The sequence below is a fragment of the Hevea brasiliensis genome, chromosome 4, assembly GCF_030052815.1.
Source record: "Hevea brasiliensis isolate MT/VB/25A 57/8 chromosome 4, ASM3005281v1, whole genome shotgun sequence".
Taxonomy (NCBI): domain Eukaryota; kingdom Viridiplantae; phylum Streptophyta; class Magnoliopsida; order Malpighiales; family Euphorbiaceae; genus Hevea; species Hevea brasiliensis.
This window is the reverse complement of record NC_079496.1, coordinates 10,076,762-10,098,327: the sequence shown is the minus strand read 5'-3', so window position 1 is coordinate 10,098,327 and position 21,566 is coordinate 10,076,762. Positions and strand designations below refer to the sequence as shown.

At 32.0% G+C, this 21,566-nt stretch overlaps 4 protein-coding genes across 7 annotated transcripts; 1 reads left to right on the top strand and 3 right to left on the bottom strand.

Annotated features, from left to right (window-relative positions):
- Positions 1-187: 187 nt before the first annotated feature.
- LOC110648873 (uncharacterized) lies at positions 188-3,028 on the top strand. Of its 2 annotated transcripts, none has more exons than XM_021803239.2 (2): positions 188-1,992; positions 2,806-3,028. In XM_021803239.2, the coding sequence occupies exon 1, from the start codon at positions 560-562 to the stop codon at positions 1,901-1,903; it is 1,344 nt and encodes a 447-aa protein (XP_021658931.2). In that variant the 5' UTR covers positions 188-559; the 3' UTR covers positions 1,904-1,992; positions 2,806-3,028. The 2 variants fall into 2 exon arrangements, with proteins under 2 accessions (XP_021658931.2, XP_021658930.2); XM_021803238.2 differs by having other exon boundaries at positions 2,795-3,028.
- Positions 3,029-3,045: 17 nt separating this feature from the next.
- On the bottom strand, positions 3,046-4,131 carry LOC110648874 (F-box/kelch-repeat protein At3g06240-like). The gene has a single exon (XM_021803240.2). It carries the CDS (start codon positions 4,105-4,107, stop codon positions 3,046-3,048), a length of 1,062 nt encoding a protein of 353 aa, XP_021658932.2. The 5' UTR covers positions 4,108-4,131.
- A 1,348-nt stretch (positions 4,132-5,479) lies between these two features.
- On the bottom strand, positions 5,480-12,026 carry LOC110648868 (uncharacterized). Of its 2 annotated transcripts, none has more exons than XM_021803228.2 (12): positions 11,909-12,026; positions 11,699-11,807; positions 11,543-11,606; positions 11,206-11,307; positions 11,066-11,130; positions 10,630-10,689; positions 10,154-10,233; positions 9,579-9,795; positions 9,332-9,387; positions 6,684-6,809; positions 6,298-6,481; positions 5,480-5,769 (listed from the first exon to the last, which is right to left on the bottom strand). In XM_021803228.2, the coding sequence occupies exons 1-12, from the start codon at positions 11,956-11,958 to the stop codon at positions 5,644-5,646; spliced, it is 1,239 nt and encodes a 412-aa protein (XP_021658920.2). In that variant the 5' UTR covers positions 11,959-12,026; the 3' UTR covers positions 5,480-5,643. The 2 variants fall into 2 exon arrangements, with proteins under 2 accessions (XP_021658920.2, XP_021658921.2); XM_021803229.2 differs by having other exon boundaries at positions 11,206-11,295.
- Positions 12,027-13,402: 1,376 nt separating this feature from the next.
- On the bottom strand, positions 13,403-19,258 carry LOC110648876 (E3 ubiquitin-protein ligase bre1). 2 transcript variants are annotated; one of them, XM_021803244.2, is made up of 5 exons: positions 18,889-19,258; positions 17,994-18,274; positions 17,831-17,915; positions 17,643-17,731; positions 13,403-13,529 (listed from the first exon to the last, which is right to left on the bottom strand). In XM_021803244.2, the coding sequence occupies exons 2-5, from the start codon at positions 18,249-18,251 to the stop codon at positions 13,497-13,499; spliced, it is 465 nt and encodes a 154-aa protein (XP_021658936.2). In that variant the 5' UTR covers positions 18,252-18,274; positions 18,889-19,258; the 3' UTR covers positions 13,403-13,496. The 2 variants fall into 2 exon arrangements, with proteins under 2 accessions (XP_021658936.2, XP_021658935.2); XM_021803243.2 differs by lacking the exon at positions 13,403-13,529 and adding an exon at positions 13,791-14,153 and having other exon boundaries at positions 18,889-19,253.
- Positions 19,259-21,566: the final 2,308 nt, after the last annotated feature.

Here is a 21,566-nt window from a genome sequence, read left to right as displayed (position 1 = left end):
ATGTTAGAAATTTGGTCCACAGTTCTCTTAATTCAGAAAAGTAGAAAAAGGAAGAAAGAAAATTTTGGTCCACAGAGAATTGCTTCCCAATTATTATAGTATTTATGCCTCAGTTTTACCATGGCAGTAAAAATCGCATCTACCGTGGCCCCTTCCCTTTTTTTTTTAATCTGTTGGACTGTACGGAAGGAAAAGAAAAATTCACTTTCATTTCCAACTTCCAAGCAGTAATCCCATATATCACTTTCTCACAAATTCCCTCACTTTCTCTCTGAATTTTTCCGAGAAAATCCTCCTCCATAAAGCTTGCAGAAAGCCATCTCATTCTCCTCAATAATTCTACAATCTCCACCTCACGGGTAAGTGCTGTTCCTTTCTGTTGTTGCTCAATTTCGTTTGGTTTCGTCGTCTGGGCAGGCCTGGATTGGGCTGCTTGTTCTATGCAACACGGTTTGGTATGTGATAATCTTGGAGTGTCCATTATCAAAGAATTGAGTGTTAGGGTTGGTATTGGTGGCGTTGGTATTGATCTTGATATTGATATTGTTAGTGCTGTCTAATGGTGCCGCCGAGAAGAAAAAAATGGACGGAAGCAGAAGAGAGAACCCTAATTGAGAAATATGGTGAGATGGTCTCTGATGGGACCCTCGCCAAAATGAAAACTCGAGAGAAGAAATATAAACCCATTGCTTTGTATGTGAATTATGTGCACCATGTTCGCGATCCTGTCACCTACCCTTGGCAGTGGACTTGGAAAGATGTGTCCACTAAGGTACAAAATATGAGGCACCAATACTTGCTTGTTAAGCAAAAGATCAAGAAGCCTGAGCTTTCTGCAGCAGAGAATTCTGGTAGTGCGGAGGGCAGTAATGGAGATGAGTTTGACTGGTTGGAAGGGCTTACACATTGGTCCAATTTTTTGCTGTACAAGGAGGTTTTTGGGGATGTTCCTATGGCATATAGTTCTAATGGTAGTAACGGGAGTGGTTTAACGGCAGTCTTGAATGAGGATAGGGAACATGGTGCGGAATTATTGGGGGCTGGTAGGGGGATGGAGATCGCAGAGTTTGGGCAAATCGGTAATTCGGCAGATGGGGATTTTCCTGGGATTGATGGAGGTGAGAATGTGATGCTGGGCTTGGGTTTTGAGTATGAAGGAGAAGAGGCAGAGGAAAATTATAATAGCAATGATCGGGTGAGAGAGGAAGGGGATGATGGTTTCATGTACGAAGAAGTGGATGCTAATGTGTCTAATTTGAAAAAGAAGAAGAGGAAGGTGTTGAAGGGATTGGAGAAGAGGGTGTTTGGTTTCCTTTCAAACCAAATAGGGCAGTTGAGGGAAATGGAGGCTCGGTTTGAGCAACATGAAGCAGAGAGAGGGCGGGAGAGGCTGAGGAGGGAGAATATTCGAATGGAGAGGGAGCAAGAATGGGAACGGAAGTTGGAAGAGAAGGAAAAAGAGAGGGAAGAAAGGGAAAAGGCTAGGGAAAAGTTGAGATGGCAAAGATATCAAGAATGGGAAGATATGGAAAAGGAGAGTGAAGAGAGGGAAAGAAGAAGAAGAGAGGAGGATTTGATTCAAGAGAAAGAATGGGAGGAGAGGATGAATCGGAGGAGGTCAGAATGGAAGAAGAGGATTGATGGGATGCTAAGTCAACACCGAGCAGAAATGGGGCAGATTCAGGCCCGAGTTCTCCATGAGCAACAGAACCTTACTAGCCAATTGCTTGGGATTGTTTCACAGTGGACAGGTCATCCAACTGGGCTTTCTGATCATACTGGTGCCAGTAACCATTATCTTTCACAAATGATGCAGAATTTGCATCATGTGAATGGTATGGTACATGAACACACCAGGGTTGATGGAGATACTCAAGATGATCAATTTATTGTCGATGGATGATGTCTTTTTCTCAGCACCATCATCTGCATGGTGAGCTCAAGTAACAAGGAAATACACTAGCAGGTTTTTGATGGTGACAAGTTGTAAAGGTCAGAGAATTATTAATTGCATTTTACCATGTATTTGTAAATCTATCTGTTAAGTGAAAATTTAAGTCAATAAGGAATATATTTATTTGTTTCCATTTCTCTTGTAACTATATTTGTGAAATATAAATCAGTCTTTCTGAATTTTGTGTACCTCTTTCTTCTTTTATTTTCCTCTCTTTGTTATCCTATATGAGAAAGGACCATAACAGAAATGAATTTAATGAGTTAAAGAGATCGAGGGTGGAGTTTCAATGTGTATAGAAGCAAAATGCTTATTCTGAAGGATCTTCCAAAAGTTGTTGTTGAGTTAGTGAAGAATCTTGTTCTAGGAGTTTCTAATTAGTGCTATCTGGGTTTGCAGGCCTCTAATAAAAGAAGAAGAATAAGGGGAATTGAGAAAAAATAAAAAATAAAAAAAGAAAGAAAAACAGTTCAATTAGCATGTTGGATTTAGGTATTGGAGCTTCGAGGAGCGAATGCTTTTGCAGATAATATGGTTAGAATTAGTGCTAATTAGAGCAATACTCTCTGTTGGAGTGTTTGATACTGTGGATGTTGTTTGCTGTTGCTTTTAGTATTTGGTAATCTTTTGTTCTTCTATGGTTTTGCAGAGTTTCCTTAAATTGATCACTTTTGATTCATAGGATTGCTTCCAATGTTATGTAACAAATGGGTTGCTAGCAGGGGCCCACGTAATGTTATATAGCCGTATCTATATATCTGCTGGTTCTCAAAAGAAAAACAGAATTTACTGGTAGAACATCTAGTTCTTCTTTTTGAATCGTTACAATTTCTGGTGTAGCAACCATACAGGCGAAGAAAGTACAGCCTACCTTTCAACATTGCTTCAAAGTAAAAGCACAACACTCACTACCAACCTGGAGCGCCCAACCTAGAAGGAAGGGTTATCTAAGCATTTGTCAGATTGATTTAAGTCCTCTTGTATAAGCTCCTATTAAACATGAATTAAAATGTAATTTGTCTAGCACTCTCTCTGAATTTAATACAATGCAATCCATTACATAAACTTGAGAAAGCTTCTTGTGCAGTCTCTTAATTATTGGGTGAAACTAGACTTTCTATATATAGCTCTGACTCTGAATCTCTATAATTCATTACTTGAAGTCTCTGCATTGTACCTTGTTTTGGGTTGTACAAGTATATTTCCCATCCATCACAGTCCATTAAAACTTCTCCATTCTCTGTCAAGCACAAAGCATTATTTCCATATCCAGGAAATTTGTGATGTGGGAAACTGAACAATCTGGTCAAAGATGCTTCAATGCCATTCACATTCAATACCAACGCCTCAAAACTGGTTCCTCTGCATTCACAAAATATACACAGCCGATTTCCTGACGCCCCCAAACTTACAATACAATTGGAGTTGAAATGGTCCGGTAGTGGCAGGACTTCCTGGAATTTCTCCTCCACCATGTCAAATGCAACAATTACATAAACTTGATGAAGATCACTTCTTTTTGTTTCCAACCAATATAGAGCTCCATTCCAAAAAATTCCATATCCTCCATATGATTGAGAAACTGCATCAATCTCTTTAATTCTTCTCCAGGCGCCAGTTTTTAATGTGTAAAGTTCAACTATAGTTTCTTTAGAATCATTAGCAGTAAACTGGCTGGCAAATAATACTCCATAATCATCAGTAGAGAAATTGTAACCGAGTCCATAGCGGAACATACGATAGATTGCACCATTGGGGTTTGGCAATTCCCTGTAGTCTCCGGTTGTCGGATTCCACAAGAACATGCTGCCATAATCATCGAGTAAATAAACCAGGCCATTACAGGATCCCAGAATTCCAACGTAAAAGTTGTCAAGAGGACCTTTCACTATAGCAGGATAACTGAGGATTCTGACATTACCATCACAGAATGCCTCGTAGTCTACAGATTGAGGAGGCCAAGTTGACAGGAGGAGTTTCTGGCAACTAAAGTTGTTGTGGTTCTCCTTTGCTCTATTGAGCTGGAGCTTGGCGAATTCAGGATCGGAGATCATTGAGCGCCATGTTTTGCTCAGGCATTTAAATCGAATCAGAGGCTTGACTGGTAGCCTAGAGAATATTTCGACAATGAGATCCTGAGGTAGCTTGGACATGACTTATCTTCAGCTTGGTTTGAATTAGTCCCTGTTAATATTCTGAGCAAATTTTTGGTTTAGTTTCTATTTATACTCTTTAAGAAATATAAACTTAAGATCCAAGTCTTGTTCATGGGTCTATCAAATTAGACAAATTCCATTGTTTTGAGCTTCATCACAAGTAGAACTTCTAGAATCCCAATTTTCTTCTTATCACCCTATTAGACCAATTCATTTTTGTTCTTTAATTTTGATTTATTCAAACCAGGCCATTGACTTGGATATCCAAATTGAACTAGTCAAGTTTTGTTGATACTTGATACACTAGCAAAGATTATGGACTTGAAACTTTGCAGTCTCCTCTATATTAAAATTGAGGGTGGGAAAATATTGGTAAGTTTGAAAATGAGAATATATTTAATATATATGAGCAATTTTTTTTTAATTTTTTTAAAATATTCTCAAAATATAACTATTACAATGAACAAAATTATCATTTATAATTTATTTTAAAGAAATTAAAAAAAAAATTATAGAATGAGAAATTTAAATAGCAACGGTCTTTTGATCATTGCTATAACAGGTTAAGCATGCGCAGAGGTGGATTAATTTAAAAAAAATGGACCCTTTATAATTAGAAAGTTCTCCATATACATTGACTTTTTATTTTAATTTTTGCAAGAAAATATTGATTAGATTGACTTAATTTTATCATATTAAATTTTTAAAGATTAAACTCTTAATATTTGAAAATTAATGCATATAATACCTAATTAGAGACATAATAATAATGATAATAATAATCATTTAAGCTTACTTGCAAATACACATGATTAGAAGTAATGAGTTTTAATCCAATCGTTTCAAAATTTTGAGGTCTCGAGTTCAAGTCATAATCAGAGCTAATTGTATCAAACAAAAGGAACATATTTCCACTTGATTATGAAGCCCACAGAATGAACCGGCAAGAATTCAAAGTAATTTGTAGATCCCAAAAGCAACAGGATTACTGGCAGAAAGAATTGGCTTGTGCGCTTTAAGGCCCTATTTGACATTGAGTTTCAGAATCTAAAAATGCTTTTCTGAATAAAAGTACCATTTTAAATACTGTTGAGAAAAGCAGTTTGAAAAAAGCTATTTTGTTATTTTAGTGTTCTTATAACTAAAACTGATCAAATTTAATTTTTAATTATTTTTTAACACTCTCTAACTAGTATATTTAAAAAAATGATTTTTTCAACAGCAGTTTCAACAGCAATGCCAAACAGGCCGTGAGTATCACGAGTTTCGCAGTTTCAAAAAACTAAAAGTATCACGAGTTTCATTTATTGGAAGAACTATGCAAAGGACAAGCCTGATTATGATGCAAATTCATCATGTGAAACCTGGATCACTTGAAACCATGAACTATCATATTAAAAATTAATATTCAATCAAATGGTAAACCATCAAGTATTCTGAAGCAAGAGAACATTTTCAAAAAATATATGCATAATCGAGTTAAACTATAACACCTTCAAAACAATCTGAAGATGATCTATGGAGCAGCAGTAGTCATACTTTAGAAGTGCTGTCAGAATGCAGTTCTACGCGCATTTGTTCAACGAGTAGTTCTTCAATAGCATCCACAAAGCTCAACAAGTTTAGCTGCACGTTTACGTCCAAGGAGTTCACCACTTCCTAATCAATTGAAATTAAACAACTAAAGGAAATTAAAAAAATAATAAAAAAAGAATTAACAAATAAACCATTATATATACCTTGTTATAAACATTTTTCCAAGAAGATGTTTGAACAAAACTTGCCTTCTATGGGAATGTAAAGTGCAGACATGCATACATCATCAATTTATCAGTAAAAATTTCTCTCACCATGATTGTAAATTTCAGTATTTCTTGTTTCCTTACTTTAGGAACTCAAGATAACAAAATGCAGAATTACTTAAATAGGCCTAATGCAGGATTGAATTTGTTTAATTTATCTATAATCTATAATTTATAATCTATCTATCTGTCTATTTATCTATTCTATCTATAATTTATATAAAAGTACGAATGAGGGGCTAAACTTGTAAAACGGCTAAAAAGTATAGGATTAAATTTCTATATTTACAAAAATACCAATTAAAAGATCAAATTCTTAATATGTGATACTATTTCAATTCATCCAGAAGCAAGATAGTATGAATGTGCAAGTATGAATGCGCACCTCAACCTTGCAAAGAAAGCTTAATGAAATTTCCTTTGAATGGAGATCTGAACTTTTGAGCGACAAAAGCTTCAGTGGAGATCTTGATATGGGCCAACCTTGACATAACTTTATGAACGCATCAACTCCCCCAACTAAATGAGCAACAACTATCTCATCCCTATCCAAGTACTCAAAGGAGTGTCTGCATTATGAGCTAAGTTATTCTAAATTCTGCAAAAGATTAAGAGAATAAAAGTACTATTTGAAAGCTAATTGCATTATTTCATACAAATTATTGTATATCTGTGTCAGACTGTCAATTTATTCCATTCATACCACCATAGATCTGAGTCAATTTCAGAAGTCAACACTTGAAAAGTTGACCTTAAACAAGGCAATCTTACCTTGATTTATTTGCATGCTTCACTAACAAACCTCTCAAGGTGCACTGAATGATTCTATCTTGCACTTTTCCCACAAACCACCCCAATGAAGATCTAGTCTCCATGGCTGAGCGTGAAAATAATTGCCTGCAACATTGCAAAACAATAGTTTACTATGAAACTGAAGCAATGGCATTCCAAGGCAAGTATAATCAACTGGTTCACATAATCATGAATGTGAATTAATACGCATTATATCTCTGAAATTACAAGCATTACTAGTTTTCACATTGATGTACAGCTGAATGCTGGTTAAAGTAGCCAAAAAAGTTTTGCACAAAAATGTAAATCTAGCAACTAGTATCACTAACCATAGTTATTAAAGGCGTGTTTCAAGCACACCTTAGGCTCAAGGCACACCAGGCTTGAACCCTAGCGCCTTATGCGCCTTTGTTCGAGGCACAAGGTTCTAGAAATGTATGCCTTCTTTATTTCCATTTTTAGCGAGCACTTTCATTAGTAAAAAGGACTACCACTTAAACTCAAACCAGCAAACTCAATTCAAGATATATGTCAAAGAAAAAAAAGAAAAGCATTACATTTATTTGACTTTTATGGATTTTTTAAATTTTTAACTTTTGTGCCCCACCTCACTCAGGCGCACGTCTACGCTTTACGCCTTGCGCCTAGGCTCTAAGACTCATTGGCACCTTAGTGCGCCTTGAGCCTTTAATAATTATGCCACTAACATAATTAAAATCAAACACAAAGTTATTACAGCAAGAGATCCCACTACACAACCAGGACAGGAAAATCTAGACTTTCAAAGGCCAAATATATGGCATTGAGATAACAACTGACAATCCCATAAGAAAAGAGTTGTGCAAACAAGAACAAATCTTGAAGCAACTGGAGATGATTTTTTTCCCCTACTGAAAAAAAAAATAAAAGAAATATTTGAGGAAAAAAAATCATTTACGTTGGGACAAAAGCAAGCAACCATCAGGCCCATTATGACCACTGTCAGCTAAGCCAACCTGAAGGAGGTTTCCTTTTCTGACAGGCATGAATACAATTCCTTTGGAAATCAAAGTAGAATTTTGCACTTGTGTTAAAGGCAACTCATGCTTTGACATATGTAAATTTTTTCTGCTCCTTTTACATAGCAAAGCAGAGCGCAAATTATTGTAGCAAAAAGTTATCAACTTATAACATTGCCATTAACCATAGTTATTAAAGCGCGCCTCAGGCTCAGAGCTCACCAGGTTTCAACCCTAGCGCCTTATGCACCTAGGCGTGTGTCTTTATTTTAGGCACAAGGCTTTGGAAAGATATGCTATCTTTATTTCCACACTTGACGAGTACTTCCATTGACAAAAAGCACTAGCACTTAAACTTGATATTTGTCGATCTATCATAATCCTATATTAACACACTAGAAAGTTTTCGAAATTAGTATCATTGGTGATAACTAGTCATCAAAAAACTCATCAAACCAACACACCCAAGATTGCAAACCTCACATATTTCCATTTTCAACACTACCAAATCTCTTATTATCTTTTTTTAAAAAAAGTTATATTTACACCTATTTCAAGATATATGTCAAAGGAAAAAGGAAAAGTATCATCCACTAACTTGAAAACTAATACTCTTTAGTTCTTAGAAAGATGATGAAGATATTAATTTTGAAAATGAGTATTAAGAGATGAAAGTGTTTATGATTGTTTGACTTTAGTTTTGAGACATGAAAAGATTATTCAAGTTTCAATATATTAATTTAAACTTTTAGTAGTTTATTTTTATTTTATTTGGATTGCAAAATTATTATTACTTGAATGTTTATTATTATTTTTTTAATTTTATGTTATTTGAAGTTTGATGAAATATTCACATTTATTTGATTTTTATAGATTTTTTTAAAACTTTTTTAACTTTTGCCCCTCACATAGCCCAGGCGCGCGCCTGCCCCTTACGCCTTGCACCTGCACCTTGTGCCTTGCGCCTAGGCTCCAGGACCCCTTGGTGCCTAAGCTCCAGGACCCCTTGGTGCCTTAGTATGCCTTGAGCCTTTAATAACTATGCCCTTAACTCATGTATCCTAAAGCTGTCTCATGTCAGAAGTTATATCAATTTTCATCTTTAGAACATAACAGAAACAGCTTAAAACAAAGAGACCCCTAACATCACCTCATAGCCATAATTGTCATATTTTCATTGCCAAACATTATTTTCCAATCAGCCGGCGTCCTAATAGATTAGAGAACAGGATTCAATATCTGATAATGGTTTCAAAAGATGGATAACTTGTTTGACAACAGTGTCTTATTTCAAGAATGCACATAATGTTAGCCATATTCCAGCATAATTCATCTTTTGGCATTAGGAGTGGACAATAGCAATGTAGTTCCTTGTGGTATTCTGAAAAAGTTCTAGGCTTAGGCAAGATATAGTTACAAATACAATTGATTATATAAACAAGTACATGAAATTATTTGATTTGTTAAAAGGCATCCAGTAGAGCAGTAGCATAGTTTTGAACTTGATGCAAATGGCCAAAACCAAATTTTAGAGGATAGTTTTACCCAAAATTTGGAAAACTAGTTTCTTGCATTAATTTCACAAATACAAATTCGGAACCAGAAAGAAATATACAAATAAAAACAAACCTGAAAGATTTTGCAGCATCAATAATATCACTTATGTACACGTCATTTGGAAAAATCTGGAAAAAGTTGATAAGAGTGTAAGAAAACCCATCAAACAGTAATAAATAGAGAGGAGCTAGCTACCTAAGCGTCCATGCAGGTCAGTTATCCCATTCTTTTTTTTTTCCTCCTTATTTCTGCCTTTTCAGTTAGTGAGATGAATGAGAAGAATAGTGAAATCTATTTTGAGAGAAAAAGGTATCCACACCTCAGCATTCTTAAGCTCCATAGTTCCATTAACGACTTCTATCAGCAACTCGTGATTTACTTCAGATGGCTCAGCAGCATTTTCAATCTTTTGTTGACACAATAAATCTTCTAATTTTGGAAGATAGGTCCGCAATGACAATTGAATACAGATACCATCAAAATCAATGACCTTTAGACCTGATAATGTATCTTCAATTTGTTCAGCAGCATCAATCCTGACAACAACAATTAAAAAAGCATGTAAAAGACTCATGCAAAAGACATTATGATGTAGAACCATAGGTTCTCATCCCCAAAACACTTTAATTCAAAAAAAAAACTAAAGGTGCCTGTAAAGGCTACAATCTTATATAGAGGAACAAAAATTAGAAATTGCTAAATAGTCCAACAAAAATACAAATTTACTAATTAGATTTCCTACTACTAAAAGACTAATAATGATAGTTGTGAAGAGGCTTGTTCCTCCAAGACAAGCTCGGGACACAATTTGGACTCAGGCTATGGCTACAGTGAGGAACTTAAATTCACCACATTATCTATGTAAATAAGATAAATGTAAAATCACTGATTTACCTTTTGAATATTGAATCAAGATCCTGTAAAGACTTCAACATCACTTGGCTTTCCTCAATCTGATTATCAAGCTTTAAAACCTGCAAGATGTGCAAACAATCTCAAAACCAGTATTGATGAACATTAGCTCAATGAAACAACTCCAAAAATAAATCAGATAACTGGCAAGTAAAAAATAAATGATTGCTATATTATTCTAGAATTTCAAGGTAGATTTTGACAATCTAACTGTAATGCACTAGAATATATATATATATATATATATATATATATATATAGAAAGCAGCCTATACATCACAATGTCATAGTGTTAACTCAATCATCACACAGAAATCAATTAATCAAGCTAAGTTGTATCATATGATTGAACACGCTGAAAAAAATCATATAAATTTTATGAATCTGTTCATCCGATTTAAACTATAATATCCAGGGTGCAAATGGTAGTAAATTGAACGATCATATTAAATCGATACCTGAAGCTCGCATTCTCCAGTTGCATTTGTTGAATTTATTTCTTTTCCTCTCAATGCATCCTAACAAGAGGTACAGGAAAATGGGATGCCAGATACCTCAGAATAAAGTTATAGAAGAGTGCAGTGCACAGATGGTCACAAATTCTTATTCATTTCTGATTCTTAGTTTCTGAATGCTGCATTCAAATTAAATATTTTATTCATAAAATAACATGAGAATTCAAGAAAAGTAATCTCAAAAATTAAAACAAACACCATTAAGTTACGCTTGACAAACTTTTAATCCAACAACCTAGCTCAGGTCAACAGACCCTTTCTTGCTTCACTCTCTGAAGGACCATTGTTTCAATTAAATCAAAAGTTAACATAATGCATTTTATGGCAAAAGAATCTTTCTTGAAAATTACAAACATTTCCATTTGAATCGATAACCAACCTGCGATGATATAAGACCTAGTGTATACTTCAACAATTCAATGTCACTCTCCAACTGAGTAGAATCTGGAAACATACAATGAACCCAGGTCAAAAACACATGCATAACTAAATGTTAAATTCGGAACAATGATACCTTACCCTCCTCATGGTTTCTAGTAAGAACCTCAATTTCACTGGAGATCTTAGCACTCTCAGCTTCTGCCGCGTTTAGTTCCTCTTTCAGATGCTCTACAAATGCATCTGCATCAACACATGCTCTAATCCAAAATCAAAATTACACATAGATTTTCACATGCATGGATAAAAATTACAGCAAAAATTTTCAGTGTCAAATAACAGTAAAATTCGCATCCTAAAAACAGAAAACATATTTCAAAACAGTATCTGTGTTACTGTGTATATTTTATTCTCTATCACTGGGAACTCCAGTTATAAAAAAATAAAATAAAATAAAATAAAATAAATAACAACTTACCCAAAGCTTCAATCCCCAAGAAACTGAAGTCAGAGCACTCAGACATAATCTGCTGAACTTTGCTCTGCATAATCAAAATTCTCATATTAGGCGCAAAATTTAAAAACAAAAAAAAGGCAAAATTGTAATACAAAGTACAGAGGATCTCACAACTACCTCGAGCTGAAGAGCACAATCTTTCAGTAATTGGTCTGAATCTGAAGGGTGCATTTGGGAGACAATATCATCATTGCAATTTTGAATTTCTTCGAGCTCTCTTATACCACTGAATTTAAAAAAAAAAATTTTAAAAAAAAAGAGTTGAAGTCTAAATTATACACAATTAAAAATGAAATTATATACATAAAGAGGGAGATGGAGAAAGACCTGCGAATGGTGTCGAGATCAAGAGGTACTGAAGAGGGAACGATTTCCATCTCTGGCGAAATCCAATCTCGCGCTCAAGCTATACCATGGAGGGAAACAGCGACGAAGAAGCATTTGCTCCAGCTTATACATTTGAAATAAAATTTAAAAATGAAGTCCAGCATATTGGGCCTGGCGGTGACTGGTAATGGGTTGGTCCATGTGGGCTTAAACCTAACTTCAAGCTATTCTTTTTTTTTTTTTAAGCAAGAACTATACCCTGTAGTTACACTGTACTGGAGTTTATAACAATAATAATAATAATAATAATAATAATAATAATAATAATAATAATAATAATAATAATTCAATTTTAATTTTAAATTTTTCATAAAAATTTAATTTTAAATTAATTATAGTTGGTTGTATAAAAAATTATTTTATCCACATAAAAATTTTTTTATCATTCAATTTTATTTAAAACTAAATTTATATTAATATCCAAAAATTATAAATATTTTAATATTAATTTCCTCTAATTTATTGCATTTTCATATTAGGACACACACACATATATATATATATATATATATATATATATATATATATATATATATATATATATATATATATATATATATATTTATCATTTTTATCTCCACTATTTGGAATTGGGATTTTGGGCAGGCTCAGAAGAGTAAAAGAAAATGCTGGCTAGAGATGCATGAATACTCTGGTTTACTTCTGATGACCGTTTATATTAATCAAACTCTTTACAAGCTATTTGTTAATATTAGAGAAATATCTTCCTCAAAAAAATATTAAAGATGAAATCCCTAATTTTTTTTCAAGTTTTTTTTTTAAATAATTAATTATCATTGAAATGTATGAAAAGACCTGATGATTATTGGTAGAGTGGTGTTTTATTGGTTGTTTGTTGTGGTTAATGTCCGTCTCCATCTTATGGAGTAGCGTGCAATTTGTTCTTCTTCTATTGAAGCCTAGTAATGTGCTACATTCCTTCAATAAAATTAGTAGTTCAAATCTTTGTGTTCATCATATACAACATATCCTTAGATAATCAAGACTGGCCACTTTGAAAATCAAATTTCTCGTCATGCTCACCATTTAGTTTGTCTTGATAGAGTTTCACTTAAGATCGTATTTTATTGGCTATGATAATTTGTTCTATGTCTAATCTTTAGGACAGAGGGGTTTGTCCTCCCCATGCTATTTGTATTAATTTTTTTTTTTAATTCATGAAATCCTAATTTATGTGTTTCAAAAAAAAAATTATATATGTTCAAAAATAATATTTATATATTTATATAAGTCAGATGCATGTTAAAACAATATAAGATGGAGAAAGATGGCCCAACTCGTTCGCCTATTCTTGACGGAACAGCATAAAATAGTCATCACTGTAAATGTATAGACCAAAAATTAAACCACCCAGCTGAACATTACTAAAACAACCCAGCTGAAGAGGCGAAAAGCTGTAGAAACATTGAAACAACAAAATGCTACAGAACTTTGTGCACTACTTAACAAGATTTTCCCAAAATTATGGAATAAATACAACAGTTTGCTAAAGCCATGCCAGAAGAAATCATCCAACAAAAAGTTGCTTACATATCCAAGTCTGAAAAAGAAGACGAAAGTAATTAATTAAATTATATACAGATAATAATAAAATCAATCAAAATGGAGTACATCATAAATCTGCCACAGAAGGCATGAGGTTAATTATTTATGTTTCAAATCAAAAGAACTTTTCTAAGTTCCTAAATCTCCCATACTCATAGAAGAACCTACCTAAAAGGAAATAAAGATCCGGTCAGCCAGACTAACGGTCAGCCTAATTCCGCTGATGCAAAACCCCATTGCAATACTCATTAAAAAAAAAAAAAAAAAAAAACACGCACACACAATGTCACCTAATTCAGTAAAGGTGAGAACTACAAAAACAATGATGAGGGGCTTTTGCAGCTAGCTAAATAATTAGCAACTTCATTAAATTCATTCAATTGGTGGTTGGAAGGTAAACCCTAATGATGCCTCGCTTTCCAACCTTCTGCCTGCAGGTTGGGCATTTGTTATGTAATGATTTTAATGATTTCAAGAGGCACTCCTTACAGAAGATGTGGCCACACCTTGTTGCAGTTGGTTCAATAAAGGGGCCCATGCATACTGGGCAACTGAAGATAGATTCTTCAGCCATAGGAACAGGCTGGAACAATTCTTGAATTACAGATACATTATTTGCCTGCCAATCAAAGTTCATAATGAGTTAAGACAGTGGAACGAGATAAAAGCTTATTATGAATGTGAAAATAGCTACACTCATTCACAATTGGCCCAAAAGAGGGACTTTACTAAAGCCCAAAAGCTTTCTGATATCCCAAAAAGAAAAAGAGCATGCTACTATCAGTGCTTATGAAAAATTTTACAAAAATAAAATAAGCACAAGGCTCAAATAATAGTCACTTTATTTTAAAAATTTGTATGGGTAACCAAAAGGATCAATAAAAATGAGCCTTTCAGCCAGCAAGAAAGGAAAGTTTAAAAAAAAGAGAGAAAAGAACAAGAGAGAAAAAAATAAAAAAAGAAGGAAGAAGAAACATTGACAAACATATAATCAAGCCTCTCAAATACATGGGGTCCCCAAAGCCTGAGATTTGAAAATAGTGACTCCCTTAATATATAAGAATTATACATGGTTTATGTTGTTAATTTAACAGATTTTTAAAAATGGGAGTCAGATACAAGTCCACTCAATTATAGTGAAAAACAATAGCAAATTACATGGTTGCTAAAGCCAGATAGTAAATTAAACAACTTAAGAGCAAAGAAATTGATGCAGAGCATTTTACGTACTCCAAGCAGTCCAAACACATCCTGAGTCCTATCTTAGCTGGAATTTCAATTTTAGAAGTTCTCTATTCAAATTATTAGTTTTCCTATTTCCACTAGGATCTAGTTTTTCCTACTTTATTTAGATTTCTCATTGTATTTTAGTTTATCTAAAATTTCTAAATAGTATATTTTTATTCCTATTAGGTTTAGGAGATCAAAACTCTATATACAGCCCTTAATTCTATGTATTTTCAGGTTTTGGAGATTTAATTAATAAAATTCTGCTCAGATTTTCTCTCAAACTATCAAACGCATTGTGTATCATGTGAGTGTTCTTTTCTTAAGCTTCACGCTGTGTCAAGTGGTATCAAAACAATGAAATTGCCCCAATCGAGATGGCTTATCTTGATAGAGGTGGCAATTACAATGGTTCTTGTGACGGTAATCGAGGAGCTAGAGTCCTTGATCATAGGTACACAACATTGCGACAATGGGAGCAACGTCTAGTGTAACAAGGATTGATATGATAATAGAAGGCCAAAAGATTGTGCAGCTAGTGATGACTCTATCAACAGACATTCTCCTACACGTAGGCAATATGGTTCAATAGGCATCAAAGGTATGGTGGTGATAGGAGAAGAGATGCAGATTATCAGTTGAAAACTGACATTCCTAATTTCTATGGGGATCCCAACACAGAAAAATTCTTAGATTGGATCACAAATGTGGACAAATTCTTCGACTATATGGATATAACACTCGAAAAAGCGTCCAATTGGTGGCTTATCGATTGAAAGGTGGTACTTCTGCTTGATAGGAATGGCTATAATCTAGAAAGATGTGAGAAGGGAAAGGGTCAGTTCGTACGTAATACATGACAAAGTATTTATTGGAAAAAAAATTTTTGCCTCTAGATTATGGGCAGATTTATTCCAGCAGAAATAATGTTGTCAATAAAAAGTCCAACCAAAGTCCTTAGTGGTGAAAAAAGAAAAAATGAAGAACAAAAAGAGCTTTAGAATTCAAACATGCAACTTGAAGCGGAGGAGCCTAAGTCTGAAGAATCTAAACTAGAAAATTTAATTGAATTTCCTTTTGCTATGATTGAAGATGAAGAACTTGAGAAATGTGCCATAGGGAATGACAAATATCAACTCTTGGAGATCTCAATGGAAGTTGGGGAAAAATAATCCATTAAGAAAATATTGGAGATCACAGAATATCAAATCATGGAGATGAAAGATATTGAAGATTTCTTTAACTCTTTAGTGATTGTTGTTCCTATTGATTTTGTTTGTCAAGGAGTTTTACGGAAACAACAGAGAACGGGAAGTTGATCAATCCAATCTTACTTGGTTCACCACTATCAACATAGACTAAGAAAGAAAAATGGTCATGGTGTGCTCCCCTAACAAAGTTCAAGATTCTTCAACACTTTAAAGTTCAAGGTCGAGTTTATTCCAAGTGGGAAGAATGGTATGGAAGTTGACGATGCAAAATTGTAGGTCGTTGCAAGTGTTCTAACTAGATTATGGGCAGATTTATCCCAGTAGAAACAATGTTGTCAACAAAAAGTTCAACTAAACTCCTTGGAGGTGAAAAAATGAAGAACAAAGAGAGCTTTAGAATTCAAACACGTAACTTGAAGTGGAGGAGCCTAAGTCTGAAGAATCTAAACTAGAAAATTTAATTGAATTTCCTTCTACTATGATTGAAGATGAAGAACTTGAGGAATGTGTCCTAGGGAATTACAAATATCACCTCCTAGAGATCCCAATGGAAGATGGGGAAAAACAATCCATTAAGAAAATATTAGAGCTTATCATGGAGATGAAAGACAATGAAGATTTCTCTAACTCTTTAATAATTGTTGTTCCTATTGATTTTGTTTGTCCAGGAGTTTTGTAGATACAACGGAGAACGGGAAGTTAATCAATCCAATCTTACTTGGGCCACCATTATCAACATCGACTAATAAAGAAATATGGTCATGGCGTGCTCCCCTAATGAAGTTCAAGATTCTTCAATACTTTAAAGTCCGAGGATGAGTTTATTCCAAGTGGGAAGAGTGGTATGGAAGTTGACAGTGCAAAATTGTGGGGAATTTTTTTTTTCCAAGTGGAGGAGTTCGATGCGGAGCAATTTTACACATTCCAAGTAATCCAAACATGTCTTGGAGTCCTATGTTAATTGGAATTTCAATTTTAGAAGTTCTCTATTCAAATTATTAGTTTTCCTATTTTAATTAGGACTAGATTTAACTTTCCGGTTTCGACTAGGATTTAGTTTTTCCTACTTTATCTAGATCTCTTATTGTATTCTAATTTATCTAAAATTTCTAAATAGCAGATTTATATTCCTATTAGGTTTAGGAGAACAAAACTCTATAAATAGCCCTTAATTCTATGTATTTTCAAGTTTTAGATATTTCATTAATAAAATTCCGCTGAAATTTTCTCTCAAACACATTGTTTGTTGTGTGAGTGTTCTTTTCGTAAGCTTCATGCTGCATCAGAAATGAAATACCAAGCAGCAAATGGTAAAGAGAAAAAGTATCACCAACTACTTTAAGACAAAAGATAACTGACTAGTGATAACCAAAAATGCAATACTCAACCCCTATGTCAAGATTAAAATTTCAAAGCTTTAATGAATGATATCCATTCAATCTATGTTTTTACATTAAAAGACTAAGGCAAGTCCATTAGACAAAGATTTCAATGGAGGAAAAGGTAGTGTAGTTTCACTCAACAACTGATATAATCTGAGATTTCAAAGCATCAAGAAATAGACTATAGAGAAGAGATGTCGTGCAGTCACCACAAATTAAAAGAAAAAAAAAAAAGCATGATCAAACAAGGAACACATCATTAAATTAGACAATTTTTTCTGTAAATACCTTCTTCTTGTTACTTGTTTCTGGTTTCAAGCAAGGCTCACCATCATCAGATATTCTTCTTTTGCAGTTGGTGCATAAAGTGGTCACAGCTGTTAATTACAATTTACATACAAACGTAAGTTGCAGCTAAAGATCTGAAAAATATGCAAATTGAATAAAAGCATATGGAGAATAAAAGGGTCAATTACCTGTGTATCCTGTAAGAATTCCAGTAGCTTCACCAAGCACTTCACGCGTTCCATGCGAATGGTTTCTTTCAGAATTTTCCCTAGCCTAACAAGAGAGGTAAAACCATTAGGGCAAACAACCTGAAAAGATTTTAAAATGATATAAGATGAAATAATAACATACTTGAGAAAATGTCCTTGGGGAGATTATAGTAACTTCATCATCAAGGACGTCAATGACATTTGTAGTTTGATGGCTGGACCATCCATGTGGTTGAGCTTGAACTTCTTGAGAATTAGTATAAATAGATAAACCAAGCGACAAGTCAAGAGCCCTAATTTGAGGAGCAAGAGGATAGTTAAGATCTAAGTCTAGATCCAATCCTCTTCTTTGAGAGTTTGTCATGTTCCCTTCTAAACAGTTCAGTTCCCAGGAATCCATGTTATCATCAAAGCACAACAAACCTAAACACCCAGAAAAGGGCATGTTATTGTCTTATTGAATTGAATAAAACCTTTAGTGTCAAGTAATTCACTTTGCATGCTAATACCACAAGAAATTGAAAAACTTCAAATATCTCAACACGTACTGCACAGAGGCATCTACATTGTAAAAGTTTATGGGTAAAAAGAAGAGGGGAAAATTGTGCTCACATGCAATTTAACAATAAAAACACTTGTATCCCTCAACACCCAATGAAAAATAACCCAAACAAAATTGAAAGAATCAAAATGCAAGAAAATATTATGGGAAAAAAATTGTAAGCAAATTACTGGTAAAGAAAATTTTCTAATTTCAAAGACTGGTAAATTAATAGTGAGAACTCGTATCATACATCAATCACCCAATCAAATCCCCATTACGCAGTTCACATATCAACTCTCGCACATTGGCATATAAAAAACAATCAAACAAAAACATCTAATCGTTGTAAACATAAAAATAAAAATTCTATCCCCAAATACATACAACATGAGTTTTCAATTAGACGCACGCATCAAAAATAAAAAAAAATGTATACATAAAAGATAATGGGTCCGCGAGTTGTTCAAACAAATATAATTGGTAGAGAGCGCACCTGAGGAGAGAATCAAGAGCTGGAGACGATATTTTGAGATTCGAAGGAGGAAGAAATTGATCGGCGGCTGGCAATATAGAGAAGAAGAAGGAGCAGGAATAAACGAGTTTTATGGTTAATAGCTCTGGATTTTCACTTTTATTCAATATATTTTATTTATTATTTTTCTTTTTATTTGGAAGACAAATCCCTTTTAAAGTCGTCTAATGGCCTGGCCCCTACCTTTTAGTTTCGAATTAATATCTTACCTTTTCTTTTTCTTTCCTCATTACCTTCGTGCTTGCTTCTTCTGCCGCCAATTTTGATTGCCTTGCTGGTGATGGGTTTGCCGGTTCCTTCTAATTTCGTTTTCCACTTTGATCCCTTCCGACTTCAGAACGATGTCGTTGTATTAGATGTTTTTTTTGTTTTTAAGCATAGATAGTGTTTAATTTGGATTATAAATCAATCATGTTTATAAGTGTAGAAAGGTAAGTAAATTTGTATACGATTTGACTTATAAATTAAAACAAAATTAATTAAAATAAATTATAAATCATAAAAAATTATATATATTTATTTTAAAATTTTAAAATATTATATTATTTTAATAATTTTTAAAAATATTAATATTATCTTATTCAAATAATTATAACACTTAATTATATATTTTTTTATATTTTAATCAATTAAATTACTTTTAAACACATTTAAACTAAACCCTTAAACTTTTTAAGTGTCATTTTTAAGTAATTTTCTCAATAATTAATTATTTATTTTTAATTTGACTTATAATTAAAAAAATATATTTTAAGTCAAAAATTAAAAATAAATAATTAAATCAAATACCCGCTTGTTATAGTAAAAAATATAAATAAATTAATATTTTATTTAACTTGTAAGTTAAAAAATTATTTAAAATAAGTTAAAAGTCATAAATAAAATTATTTTATTTATGATTTATTTATTTATTTTAAAAATATTTTTTGGCCAAATAAAAAAACTATATTATCGTGGTAATTATCAACCACTCAAATATATTATTTTTTATTATTTTGATAAATTACAATTATTTTTAAGTATATTTTAATCAAATATTTAAATTATTTAAAAATTAATTTTAAATAATTTTATCAAATAATTAAGTATTTATTTTTAAAAAATACATTTTAAGTAAAAAAAAAAATTAAAAGTAAGAAAACAAACCAGCCACCTTCTAAATTAAATTTTACCAACTCACCTAATGATAGTTACTAAAAAGAAAGCAAGCTTTACTCTGTAAAGAATCACAGTTATTATAGAAATTCCCTAGTTTAAGAATTTTAGAAAATTCAAAGTTAATTAATATTAAATAAAATTAGAGATAATATTTTTCCATTAAATATTATGTTATTTGTTTTAAATAAAACAACTTTTTAATAAGAGAAATTCATTCCTAAAATTTATCTATAAAACAAATGAAACATATGTGTATCTATTTGAAATTTTTTTTGTTACAATTTAATTTAGTTCTATTAAAATAATTTAATTCAAATAAATTTATAATAAATTTGATAGTTCTAAACTTTAAAATGATAAAATTCATTTGAATTTATTATTTTGAACAATTGAAAAGTAAAATTAATTTTCTTATTTTTTTAATTTATTGTTATTTAAAAACAAAAATACATAATTTAAATATGAGCATTTAAAATTTTAAAGTGAAATTTTATTAAATTATTATAAAATCATCACTTTTTATATAAAGATTTATTCCTTCTTAAAATAATTAGTATTTTTAATTAAAAAAATTAAATTCAAATGATATTAAACTTTTCAAGCATTATAATCGCTCAAATATAATTCCCTTGAATTGAAATTTTTATTTTTTAAATTTTCATGCACGTCCTAGAAGGTAACATAATTTGATTGTTTCTATGTGAAAGTATATTGGGAAAAAACTGTCCATTTTAATTAAATAGTTAAGAATATTGTATAATTATTTAGTGTTCTTTCTTATTTAGGATTTATTAATTTATGACTTGTATTTTAAGAAAATTAAATTTTGCTTAATTGTTGATTACCTATTACCCACCTAAGAGAATCATTTTTACGTTATATTTTTTTAGTTTTCCATTTAGAAAAAAAAAAAAAAAAAAAAAAAAATATATATATATATATATATATATATATATATATATATATATATATATATATATATATATATATACATAAAATACACTTGGTGTATGTAAACATTTATTCGTAGAAAATTAATTTTGTCTTAAATTATATACAATAAGACTTATGTTATATTATTGTGAGTAAATATGTATACGATTCTTAATTCTATTTTTTTATATATTTTTTTTCAATTATTTATGTTTGAAATAGAGTAAAATAAGATTTTATAAAATAAAATTTTTTAAAATAAAATTTTCTTATGACTTTCAAATTTTCATAATTTTTTTGGATTTGTTAGTAAAAAAATATTTTTTAAAATATTTAAAAATTTTAAAAAGAAAATATTATTAATTCACTAAATTGATAGATTAAAAAATAAAAATTTTGAAAATTTTTAAAAATTATATTATAAATTTTTTTATTTAAAAAAAATATATGTGACAAAAAACAGACGTCATAAATCATGCTGCCTGGCATAAACGGTGCCTTATCCAATCAAGTTTTAAAAACCCGGTTCGTTACCCTGACCCGTATCA